The 12,635-nt window shown below is 37.9% G+C and overlaps 1 protein-coding gene across 4 annotated transcripts in view; it reads right to left on the reverse strand.

The window, feature by feature from the left end:
* Positions 1-477: 477 nt before the first annotated feature.
* CPEB2 (cytoplasmic polyadenylation element binding protein 2) overlaps positions 478-12,635 on the reverse strand; it is a 69,586-nt gene continuing 57,428 nt past the window's right edge. For all 4 annotated transcript variants that reach the window (XM_082238544.1, XM_082238545.1, XM_082238546.1 and 1 more), the window contains 3 exons: positions 11,567-11,681; positions 9,119-9,300; positions 478-4,693 (listed from right to left, as the gene is read on the reverse strand). In XM_082238544.1, the coding sequence (XP_082094670.1) occupies positions 4,466-4,693; positions 9,119-9,300; positions 11,567-11,681 (525 nt within the window). In that variant the 3' untranslated portion in view covers positions 478-4,465. The remainder of the gene's footprint in view (positions 4,694-9,118; positions 9,301-11,566; positions 11,682-12,635) is intronic.

The raw sequence follows: 12,635 nt of genomic DNA on the forward strand, positions 1-12,635 counted from the left end.
CCTCTGCACCCTCCTTGAGTGCTTGTCCTTGGCTGGAAGGTCCTTGAATTGTGATGCTTGCCTGGACAGACGTGTGTGTTTCTGGCACTCAGGGTCCCTTCCAACTCTACAGTTCTACGAAACCACCAGCAAGCATAGTTGGCATGCAGCCTGCTGTACCAAGGTAAGAATCACATTCACTGCTCTGTCTACATTTGCCTTGCCCATCTGGTAAGTTGCTTCGAAAAGGGGTGGCCCATGAGAGAATGGGGCTCCTGGGCTGAAGAAGGCTTCCTGCCCTGATTTAAACGTTACAAATTCAAGTACAAGTTTTGCACAAGTTCAAGAGAAATTAGCGTGGTGAGGGGCATTTCTTGTGTGATGCTAACAGCAACTTCTGTTTTTAGGGCTGTAGAAGAAACACATTACTTAATGATAGGATAATCACTTTTCATCTGTGACTCAAGCAGAAAGCAAAACAATTCAGAGAGAAAAATATGCCAATAACTTAATAGTTTATTAGTCAGTCAACAATATTACAAATATTTAAAAATTACTTATTATATAAATAGTTGGCAGCAAACTATTCCATTACAGAGTTAAATTACCAGTACAACAGACAGACTGGAGATTTAGACACCTGGAAGATAACAGTAAAATGAACTAAAATATTTTAACAGAAGATTTTAAGCTGAAGGCGATTAACTAGAGAACCAATCTGCCAGCACCGCTGCTGGGTCACCCCATTCATTTCACTGGGACTTTTATGGGGCTCCACTGAAACCAACGGAGGGTGATCCGCGACGGTGCTTTGTGCATTGGTTCCTTTGTATCCATAAAAAGCATGGGTTTTCTTTTTATTTAGAAAAAAATAAAAACTGTTTTAACACCACATTAGGAATACAAAATAAAATTAACTGAAAATATTAATTTGCATATCAAAGAACCATTTATAATTACAATCCAAACACTCCATAAACCACTTGTGCGATTCTTTACACAAACTCGGAATTTAGAAACTAGTTGCTTTAATATTACAAAGATTTAGGCTCCAAAAATAATTCAACATAAAATAAACTTTTAGCAATTAGCGTCATAAAATTATATATTTCCACATAAAAATACAAAATAATATTAATGACAAGAATATGAAAAATTATTCCAAGTATTTTTGCTATTTGAAATAAAACAAACAAACAAAACCCAAAACGACAACAAAATAGAAATATGCATGAAAAAAGTCTCTCCTTTTGTTAGCAAAACACTATCCAAAATAACTACGATCATTTACATCAGTACAAAGATTTCTGGATTTTAAAAAATATTTGCAATGACAAAAGGGGTTTTCTTTTCTGACAGTAAAAAATGACACTGTGGATAAAATTTGCAAAAGATGCAATGAAAAAAATAAAATTTGCATTAAAAAGGTTTACACTGTTATTCTTTTTATACAAACATTAGAAACAGTATTGCACGTCACAACACAGAATCGAGGTTAGTCAGCCTTCCAAAATGTGTTATATTCAAGTTTTGTAGCATCTTTGAGGAGAGGCTCTGTGCAGCCAGATGCAACAGGGAATAAAATATCAAGTGTTTTCCATACACAAATATATAAATGCTAAATGTTTCCTTCTTAACAAAAAGTGTGGACTTTTAAAGTATTTTTTTTCTTCCACAGTCATATGTTTGGGCAGCAATATGCACATTTGGGGAAATAAAAGAAGCTTTAAAAATACAAAAATACAATAAAATTAACAATCTCCTACAAAAATAGTAAAATAAATATGATTTATATAAACAAAAACCAATACAGTGTTGAACAGTTAAGAAAATAAGGGCACAATCCGCCAGGGAAGTCTCTTACATTATTCTCCTGCCTTGAAACAAACAGGAGCTGTGCAAAAGCACATTATCTCAGCCTCCATTGAGATGAATGTGCCCATTCACTTCAAAGAGTGCTGATGCAGGAGAACTTCCAGGTGGACTGTGTCCTAGGAACATGGATTTAAAAAGGAATAAAAAGAGGAGATGTAGGTTACAGGAGCTATTAGCCTCAATAGCTCCAGAAATGAAGTGAGAAGCATAGCCTGATATTTAGAATAGTTTACCCATACCAAAGAAAGGGTATCATTGTTTTCTTAGTTTTATTTGGGAAGAAACAAAGGATTTTTAAACATCTCCAATTATTTCAGTTTTCCATATTCATTTTCATTATTTAAAACATGTAAAGGCTCTTTAATTTTAAACTTCAAGCAAGAAATATGAAAATAAAGTTAAAAACATCTGCGGAATTAAATTATATCTAAATAATTAACATTGCAAAACTACTGATTTTTTTCCCCATTTCTAAATTCCAAAAATTGAGGTATAGCAAAGGAGATGTCGTCAGTCAAAAAAAAGTGTGCCTTAAAATAGCTGACTAGTTGGAAAAAAAATCTCTCACAGAGATATAAAAATAGTGCATAACAAATGTCAAAAATGGATCAAGGTCTGGCAGGGTTTAAGGTTAGAAAAGAATACTCCAAAAAATCTGGAGGATCATGGTTAAGTAACAAATAGGGTACATTGACAACTAAATCAGTTAAAAAGCTCTTCTTAAAACAGCATCAACTTTAAAACTTTAAAAACTTGAACCACAACCACAACGAAACAGCAGATTTAGACATGAAACCACATATTGAACAGTACCAAAAAGCACATTGCAGACAACCAATATAAGAGCAACACTTTGCTTACATGAAGGATTGTCCCCAAGGGATTGCCAAGGGCAAAACCCTTGCAAATTTCTCTCTTGGAATAAGACTTTCAATTCTGCACTGGGTGCTTGCTTAAACTGTAGAGTGGCTCTTTCTTCCATTGAAACATAAGGGCTAGTTGCATTTAAATGTTTTGTGGAGGACAAAAACACTGCTAATGAATTTCTTGCATTTCAATTCAGAAACAGCCCCCTTCCCTCCCACCCCCTCAAAAATCTTGCAAGCAATGTCATCGCTTAGAACTCCTTCATCAAAATTAAAACACTGCGCTTGACTGTCCGTCAACTAACTACATTTCATGCAACAGTGACCCTAGCTTGACAGAAGTCTTAAATGCATCTAAGGTCAAACAAGCACACACAGTTTAAGCCAGATTTCACTGTTGTCTTAAAGGTAAGATTTAGCTTATGCAACTAGCTGTCTGTATATTACACCATCTCCATTTTGACTTTATTTTATTACTAAAGCATTAAGTTTTCTTGTATGAGCACATTTTAATGCTCATTTCTCAGTAGTTTCCCATTTGGTGACTGGTTAGCAGTGGGCTGGCCATCTTTGGTTTGTAAAGGAAGTTTTAACCGTGAACAATCAAGAGGGCTGAAATAAATATAAATCTATTTAAAAATCTAGTAATTTTGCTCAAACGTGTCTAAGCTACACCACTCCACACTAATTAGAACCACACATCACAAAGTTGCACAGGGATTACAATATTACATCCAGTCTGCAAAAATTGAATTCCACTACCAACCAGGTCACAAAATGGCTGCACTTTCTAATCTAAAACTAGTTTGCATATTGTACACATGTAGGACATTTTTAGAGAAAGAAACTTGAGTCACAATAATGCATGCAAGTGTCTTTTGTTACAAATTTTGCGGTTTGCTCATGCTATCTAGATTTCAGAGCATTAAAAAAACATTTTCAGTAACTCACCTCTTGTTAGATCTAGTGCATGCATATGGTGTATACAGGTAAGTAAACATGCAATTTTTCACATTCTAAAACTATGGCACTTTATGCCATATTGTGCTGCCTGCATTTTAATCGGCAATGCAGTGTATCTTAAAACGTTTTAATCCCGTATTAATAGGTGGCATTACACACAACACCTATATAGCAGCAAAGCTAATACAGCTTGTGATTATAAATGTTTAAAAATAGCTAATAAATCAGATTATCTTGAGGTATTATTTCTTGCAAGTCAAAATGGAGAGCAAAAAATCAACCCTATTTTTTTTTAATCGATGTATACACTGAAAATAGCAACAACAATAAAAATAAGCTTTTTTGTAGCAGACATATCCCATCTTCACTATTTTTGCTACCTTTGGTAAATTACTAGGGCAGATCTTGAAGTTAAAAACCCATGTTTAGAAATAAGTGCACGCTTCACCCACTAAATATAGCAGCAGACAGTGTGCCCCTATGCAAAAACATTCTCATATCTAGTTTTAATTTTACATATAAAAATAAGTTGGAGAAAATACAAAAAAACATTTTTTTTTATTTTAACATGAAAATATCACAAAAATTATTAAGCCTGAGATGTAGGGTTTTGGTGAAAAACAAGAGGCTTTGTAGTGTTTTGGCTGCTGAAAAAGATGCATGTATTGAGAGTCGGGGTGAGAAGCAGAAGAATGCACTTATTTCTTCTGCATGTCAGTATCTTCAAACACAGTTAGCCACATGCACCCTTTGTTCCTTAACGAGATGCCGGAGTAGCAGGCTCAGTTCCAGCGGAAGTGGATCTGGCGCGGGCGGTCAGCCCCTTCCTTAACCAATGGCTTATGGAATTCACGTCCTGCCCGAGAGTGGATATTCGCCCAGCAAAACTCACAGTAATACTGCAGGCATGTGACATTGGCACAAAAAAAGGGAGCAAACTTTCCACCACACCGTGCGCCCTGGCATTCGTCACACATCTGGTCATCCAGCACATATGGCTTTACCTCCACCTGTTTAAGAAACAAGCGCACAAGAGGACAAGCGATCGGATTAGCTTCACATATCGTTGTTAAATCTGTATCCTTTCTTTTCTCCAGGGAAATCTGGGGGGCATAAATGAGCTCGCCCCATGAGGACGGTGCACATCAGTTAAGTTATATTAGATAGTGGCTGGCCCAAGTTAATATAGTGAGCTTCATGCTGAACAGGGGCTTTAATGCAACCCTTATTTCAAATTTAACAACTTATCCACTTAATCACACCAGGCCTCAAGGGTTGTTTTTTTGTGGGAAATAGGGATAGTAGTGAGAAGCAAAGAAGATGTATAGTATTACATCTGGACTCGGGTCTTAAAATGAAGAAGTAAAAAATTATCAGCAAACAATTTGGCTTGCCCTCTCAAATTTTGCCAGGCACTTTTGCAATAGTTTTATAGATTATAAAATTAGAGAGTTTACAGTAAAAATCAGAGCCAGGAAATCAAAGCAAATAAGTGAAAAATGACCCCCCCCCACCACACAAATGGGTTTTAACTAGTGTTCACTATGTATGTATAATAAAGTTAATCTATTCAGAATCTATTCAATCTATTCAATCAATATACAACTATCAACAAATTGTGAAGATGTGCTGTGAACATGCACACACACACACACGTGAACCAAATTTATAATTGTGAGTATATGACTCTAATGTTGAGTTTTTGTTCAAAAAAATATTTATTTATTTAAATGACCCTGAAGTGTATATGGATTGTGTCACTCATTTAATAAATCTTTGTGGTTGAAAAATATGACATCATCATCAAGGTAGCTACCGTCACAAAAAAAGAACAAAATTCATCAGTATCTATTGGAGCAGGTTCAATGTGTTTCCTCTCACTGGAAAGTTATTTCCATGTGCTACAAAACTTTCCATTTTGCTTGAAAACCTCCCCTTTTAATTTTGGGTTAAAAACCCCCACATTTTTAGAAGTATTACAAAACTGACAGCTTAATTACAATTGTTTATTGATTTAGTGTTTGCATTGCAGATCCCCCCCCCCCCCAAATAGAAATGTCTTTTGGTGATTAAATAATTTAAACATCTCCTAAGTCCAAGAAACATGTTTTCTGGAACACGTTCTATTATAGAAATACCTTTCCAAAAGAGTTTAGTGAATTAATCGTTTGAATAGATAACTAAATAATGTAACTGTGTCCATCTTGATGATGTAGTCACAGCTGTAAGTAACAGCTGAGAAAGTAACATCATAGATATTCTTCAACTACCAATATTTATGAATCAAAAGGAACTATATATAGTTAACATTACATTTGATACTGAAGGATTTTTCACACATTATGCTTGCAGACTAAATGTGAAAGTGTTAATAGACTCCACCAGTGGTCAGAAATGTAGAGATCTTATTAAAACATCTGCTAATTAAATCCTAACAAGATACAGGATTAAGATGTTATATTTTATATATGCAAAGCAGAAATATGTAGGATGGATGTTATCCTTTTCTTACTTGAGTTGTAGTTGCATCAAGTAGTTCTGGATCATTTTCTTTCCTTGGCTAACTTGTTTATTCTTTACCTGACCACTCTAGGAAAGATTCAGTAGCATTGTAGGTGGGTGAGGTGTTTATGTTTTATTTGCTAAAAGCCTTAAAATAATCCCAGGCCTTTGCTGTTCATTAATGCCAGCTTGTTGTGTCTGGTCTGGAAATGCTGCTGTATTTTAATGTATTTTTATATTGTTATGAATTGCCCTGAGATATTTTTTTTAAGAAATCATTTTAAATAAACAATTTTCCAATATATGTTCTTGTTTACTTATTGGTGGTACTTTGGTAGCCCCGCCATCTTCATTCTAACACTGCCAGCTATTTCTCAGCATGTTTTTATAAAGGTGTCTGTTAAGGTTCAGTGTGGATTTTCAGGCTGCCAGAGAGACACCAACCAGTCTTGCATACTGTTTTCCTCCTCAACAAATCTGCCTATCCGAATGGAAAAATGGCAGAGGTCCAGTGCCAAATTTGCATGAGACCTGTGCTTGCTGCTGAACTGTAACAGATTGTGTTAAGGAAGAAATCGGAACCCCGTAACAAAAAACAGTTCAACATATTTTTTAAAGAAGACATTTCATGTTTCTCTTTTGTCCCTTATACAGTGAATAAACCAAGAGTTTACAAAAGTTAAAGTAAACTGTTGCTGCAAACTGTACTGAAACACTGTAAAAACCTTGATAGCAGAATGCAGCTGTGAAAAGATGTTATTTGTTTCAAGTGACTTAATTTAACTTCAAACTACACCTTGTACACTGAAGAATCTTGAAATACCCGGATATAATGTGAAGAACATCCATTTCAAATTATATGGGTGGGTTTACAAAAGAAGACTTTGCAACAGCATAATGCGCAGCCTTCACATAGATGGTGCCCTTTTGGGTTAACATGGTGTGGCTGTTAGCTTGTCACTGGCAACACATGTACCCAAAGCACTTGCGGGAGGGCACTGAGAAATCCTTACTAATTTTGCAAAAGGTTAGTATATCTGAATATAATCTTTTAAAAACTAGATGTTACAAGTTTCTAAAAACAGCTTTTATTTAAATTGATGTATTCTGTGATGACCAATAGTTTCCCACAAATAAATTAAACTGAGAACTCCCCAAAAGTTGATTGTTCCTGCGTATCTTTCCCAATATGATGATTTAAGTACGTTTAGACTTTCAATCGAAGTAGAACTGGTGTGTGTGTGTGTGAAGGGGGTGACATTGTGCATGCTGGCTCTGACTCCTTGCTGTGCTCAGTGTCCATACAATCCCACCTGTGTGAGACCTAAAAGCATACTCCTCAACATAAGTGGGCTTTGTTCCTTCAATTTTTGCAAATACATGGAAAATCAGTGTGGTGAGGGTGTGTGACGAACAGGTACAGATCAAACATATGTAGGCATTTGACACACGTCAGTCAGTACAATGTGCTATTTGCCCATTCAAACTCTCAAAGATATTCCTAAGAATTTGGATTGGGGTCGACAACCATTTTATAAGCTCATCAAGGGGCCAATGTACACAGAAGTTTTGGAAACCTTGTTTGGTGAGACTTGTATTCGGGATAGTTTCACCTCGGTGTAGCTTTTCTGACACCAAAATCTCTGTGCTGCCCAGATCTTGTAAGTCACTGTTTGTTGCTGACTGACATGATTGGATGATCTAGACCAACTAACACCTTCCGTTATCTATCTCAGGCACTCTGCTGCCAGGGATCTTACTGTGGCAACCCCTCCCCGCCTTCGACTTGCTTCTTATCATGCTAGTCAATGTTTTCACTAAACAACTTCTTACATAATGAAATCAAATCCAAATGTTGCCCAAATATAGGTTGAACACAAAACATAGGTAAGAATCCCCTTGAAATAAATATTCAATTATCAAAGCTTGACAGAGATAACTGTCCACTTTTGGCTTGTTTGTATGAATCATGCATTTATTCATCTATGAACCACCTTGTGGCTCAGTGTCCACCAAAGTGACTTCTAATACACAAGAAATTAAAATAAGCACCATATGGTTCAGAGAGAAGAGAGGTTTTCAAGAAACCAGAGGAACTGGAACTACTGCATAGGGAGATTGATTTATTCTCCTCTTGGCAATGTTACTGCATGGTCTAGCTTGACTTGAATAACCTGCAGGGAGACAGTAGACAGGGACCTGTGACTTATTTTGGGAGGGCAAGGGGCTGCTGGCCTACTGGAAATTTCCCCAGCTGTTGTTGAAGGTTCACCAACTGAACACTGGAATGAATGTCTCTCTGGAAAAACATGCTGCATGCTTCAGGAATCATCTACATGTTCAGTGAAATCACATGTTGATGATATTGGATGGAAACACGCTATGTAGTAGGAAACATATTCAAAGATAGGGCAGTGGAGATATATAATTGGCATGTGTGTGTGTTTTGTAAGAGCAGTGCTTTTTCAGGGGGTACTCAAGGATATGCAGTACCAGCACCTCTCTTTCTTTGGTTAAAAGATGTGACTCTTACTGTAACAACTTCATGGTGAGTACCAGCACTTATTTTTCTAGAAGAAAAGCACCGTGTAAGAGCAAATGCAGTTCCAAGCTCTGGAGCAGGTCTATGGCACCATGGGAGGGATATTAACCCTCCAATTGATTAGAGCCAGTTAATCTTAACATCTTGTAAGATCCTGACATCCCACACAGACACTAGGCAATAAGTTTCTCTTAACGGCAACTGGCTTGCAGCCCAGGCTGTGCGCATGGGCAAACACATACACCCTTTGCGCCCAAGTAAAGTGCCCCCTCCCATGCTTAGACCCTCATATGCTTTTCAAAATGCAGTCTGTCCAGTTGCTCCCATAGAAAATAATACTTGCTATGAAATACAGCAATGTCATGATTGATATTAATTTGATATAACTTACTCGTTTATCAATATCACCATGCTGAAGCTGAACAAACCGAGCACTAATAGCAGCAATGTAGCTCTGCTGATTGGAAAAAGCAACTCGCCCGGCACCTTTTGGATATTTGAGTTCAGGATCTGTATCAATTCCTGCGTAACAAACTCCACCATACAGACGGTCCATTATCATGGCTAATTCCACTACAGAAGAACAAAAAACATTGCGGTAACATTAAACTAAGTTGATATACTTTAAATGGGACACATATTTATATACTATAATGGATTATGGGATGGGAAAACCCATAAGCCATGGATTCTGTGGTTTGCTGAACAGCAAAAACAGTGCCTAGAATTAAGAGTTAAGCTAGCAGTGGTGGGACAAAAGGGCAACTTGTACTGTACAAGGCTACAATCCCCGGCACCAGGCAACACCTGCTTGCAGTGCTATTGTGTTAGCAAGGGGGATAACACCCACTGTGGTGCAACAGTATTGCACAAATAGGAATTTGCAGACAAAAGGAGACGGGTTTACCAGTGGCATTTCATGCTGCCTTCTACAGGCAGAAGTAAATGGCTAGACATTTTGTTGTAGTTATTTTTCTTCAACTGCTAGCAATAATCTGTAGTGATGAGAAGAGTTTTAGGACTGCGTGGTTTGATCCCACAAGGTATTTGCTATAGTCTTTATGGTACAAACTTGTGCTTGCACCCATGCCAACTAAAGAAGATTTGGTTTCAAGACACAATTATTTTACCCAGAACTACCTATTAAAAAAGCTGAGCTGCAAAGTAGCTTTCGTTCAGGGCCAGCGCACATGGTTATAAGTGCTATATGTATTCCATCATTCACATGCAGACCTACTTTACACAATGTTATTCATGCAAAGTGAACCCATCTGTGCCAGAAATGTGAAGGGAAGAGTGTGGAAACTGGGGATATGCACGTTTGATCCATTATATATGTAGGATCCATAGCTAAGCAACTGTATTAATGCAATCCATTTAACCTACTGTTTCCTCTGAGTTAATCTATATTGGAGTGGGAACATCCAGCCTGTGGGCCAAACTTGTCCTGCCAGTTTTCCCCATTTGGCTTTTTGCAAGTATCAGCATGGGGAGGGCCTTTCAAGCCTTCCCACATTCCCCTTTCAACCTTTGACGTTTGGATTTTCACAGGTGGGCGTGGCCTATCAGTAAATTGTGATGACAAGTGATTGACAAGGGGGCTGCCTTGTTCACCTTTCAAAGTTGGCCCACAAGGTGCAGCCAAAAAGCACTGACACAAGCACCTGTTTGATAGCACATCCCTAGCAAACACTTATGAGAATGCCTACTAATAGCTCTTTAACAGTACCTGACAATACGTGAAAGTAACTTGACACATTTTAAGATTAACGAATTTATTATGGCATAAGCTTTTGTGGACCACAAAGCACCACATCTACTACATGAAGCATAATTCTAAAATGGCAAACAGATGGGGTGGAGGAAATGTAGAGGAGTAAATGAAATGCAAAAAGAACAGGCAGTGACTATTACATAAAAGGAAAATAGTTAGTGACCAATTAACGAGGCAGTGTAAGTAACAGCACATGCATCCTGGTATTGGTACTCTAACTGTCATATGTAGCTTTTTTAAAAAAGTATAATCTTGATTCAAGCCATAGGTGACAGAACTGATTTGCCTAATAAATTTAATCCATCTGATTCTCTCAGTGGAGTTTCCCTTTCAATTGTCTTTGTTCAAAAATGGTTATCTTGAGGTCAAGTTACAGTGGTACCTCGCAAGACGAAAAACGCGCAAGACGAAAGAGTTTTCCATTTTTTGAGTTGTTCCGCAAGACGAATTTCCCTATGGGCTTGCTTTGCAAGACGTTTCGTCTTGCGAGTTCTTGCGAGTTTGTTTCCTTTTTCTTAAAGCCGCTATGCCGTTAATAGCCGCTAATAGCCGTGCTTCGCAAGACGAAAAAACCACAAAACGAAGAGACTCACGGAACGGATTAATTTCGTCTTGCGAGGCACCACTGTACACAGTTTCCTGGTAGACTGAACTGTTCACCTACTCATTTCTGGATATTACCAAAATGTCAGATTTGCATCCATTTATCCTTTTGCATGGAGATAGATAAGTTTATTCTATGCAGAGTGCAGAAGAACATTGCTGGCAGGTGATGGTCTATGCCACTTTGAACGATGAGAAGGTATATGAACTCTTGATGCTGTGGCTTATGTCCTGTAATAGTATCGCCAGGGCAGATTAGAGGAGAACACTGGGATCTCAGTTTACTGCACAGTCTGGTGTTCCTGTTTGTGTCTTTGTTATGTGGCCTGTTGTTGGCAGAAATCAAAGTACTGTACCACAATTAAGCTAGTTTGTGAACAAGGGTGGTATGTGTGTTTAAAATAATGCAATGATAGTGCAATGTTAAAATTTGCTACAGTGCTTTGACAGTTCTATACTTACCAGCTCGTAATGGCCTGGGGACACCACCAACAAAAATTGTTTTTCGGGGATCAAGAGGCTGAGAACCATCCATCACAAAGTCACTATCACTTAAGTTCCAGGGACGGATCTGGACCTATTAAAACAACAAAGAATAGATCTGCATATAAAGTATGTAGTTTATTAATGCTTGGGACATAGGTCATTCACATGCAATATAAATAGGTTCAGTACAAAACCCAACAGTATAAAATACTGTATAAAACCACTGTGCTACCTAGAATCATACATAAAACCTACATCTTCACAATACTACGTAAATCACAGTAACATATGTAGAACTTACAAATTGAAAGAGTAAAATTTAATACAGATTAAAAACATTAATTATTAAAAGATATTAAGGTTAAACAAAGCAGTCAACTGCAATCTTCTTAAGAATTCTTGCCTGGATTTTCATTGCTGCTAGGGCAAAAAGAGAGACCTTGTGGGTTACCCTACAACTGGTGTCTGACAGAAGGTATTTTTTGGAATGGTATGGAATATAGATGAGGCAGAATAGATCCCAGAAATTTGGTTTTTGGATCAGAGTAAAGTGAATAAAAGAACTAATAGTTCCTCAATTTCTGGGGCCCTGCAAATACACAAGAGGAGTGCCAAGGATGTATGAGAGTATCTGCCATCAACCAAAGCTGTGGGCATCATTAAGAAATGAAGGGCTTTAAATGCTTGTATAAGCTTTGAAAGGGACGCGGGTGGCGCTGTGGTCTAAACCACAGAGCCTTGGGCTTGCCGATCGGAAGGTCGGCAGTTTGAATCCCTGTGACGGGGTGAGCTCCTGTTGCTCGGTCCCAGCTTCTGCCAACCTAGCAGTTCAAAAGCACAACAAAGTGTAAGTAGGTAAATAGGTACCGCTCCGGCGGGAAGGTAAACGGCGTTTCCGTGCGCTGCTCTGGTTTTGCCAGAAGCAGCTTAGTCATGCTGGCCACATGACCTGGAAAAACTGTCTGTGGACAAACGCCGGCTCCCTTGGCCAGTAAAGCGAGATGAGCACCACAACCCCAGAGTCGTTCGCGACTGGACTTAACTG

This window comes from Podarcis vaucheri (assembly GCF_965113315.1).
Source record: "Podarcis vaucheri genome assembly, chromosome: 9".
Taxonomy (NCBI): domain Eukaryota; kingdom Metazoa; phylum Chordata; class Lepidosauria; order Squamata; family Lacertidae; genus Podarcis; species Podarcis vaucheri.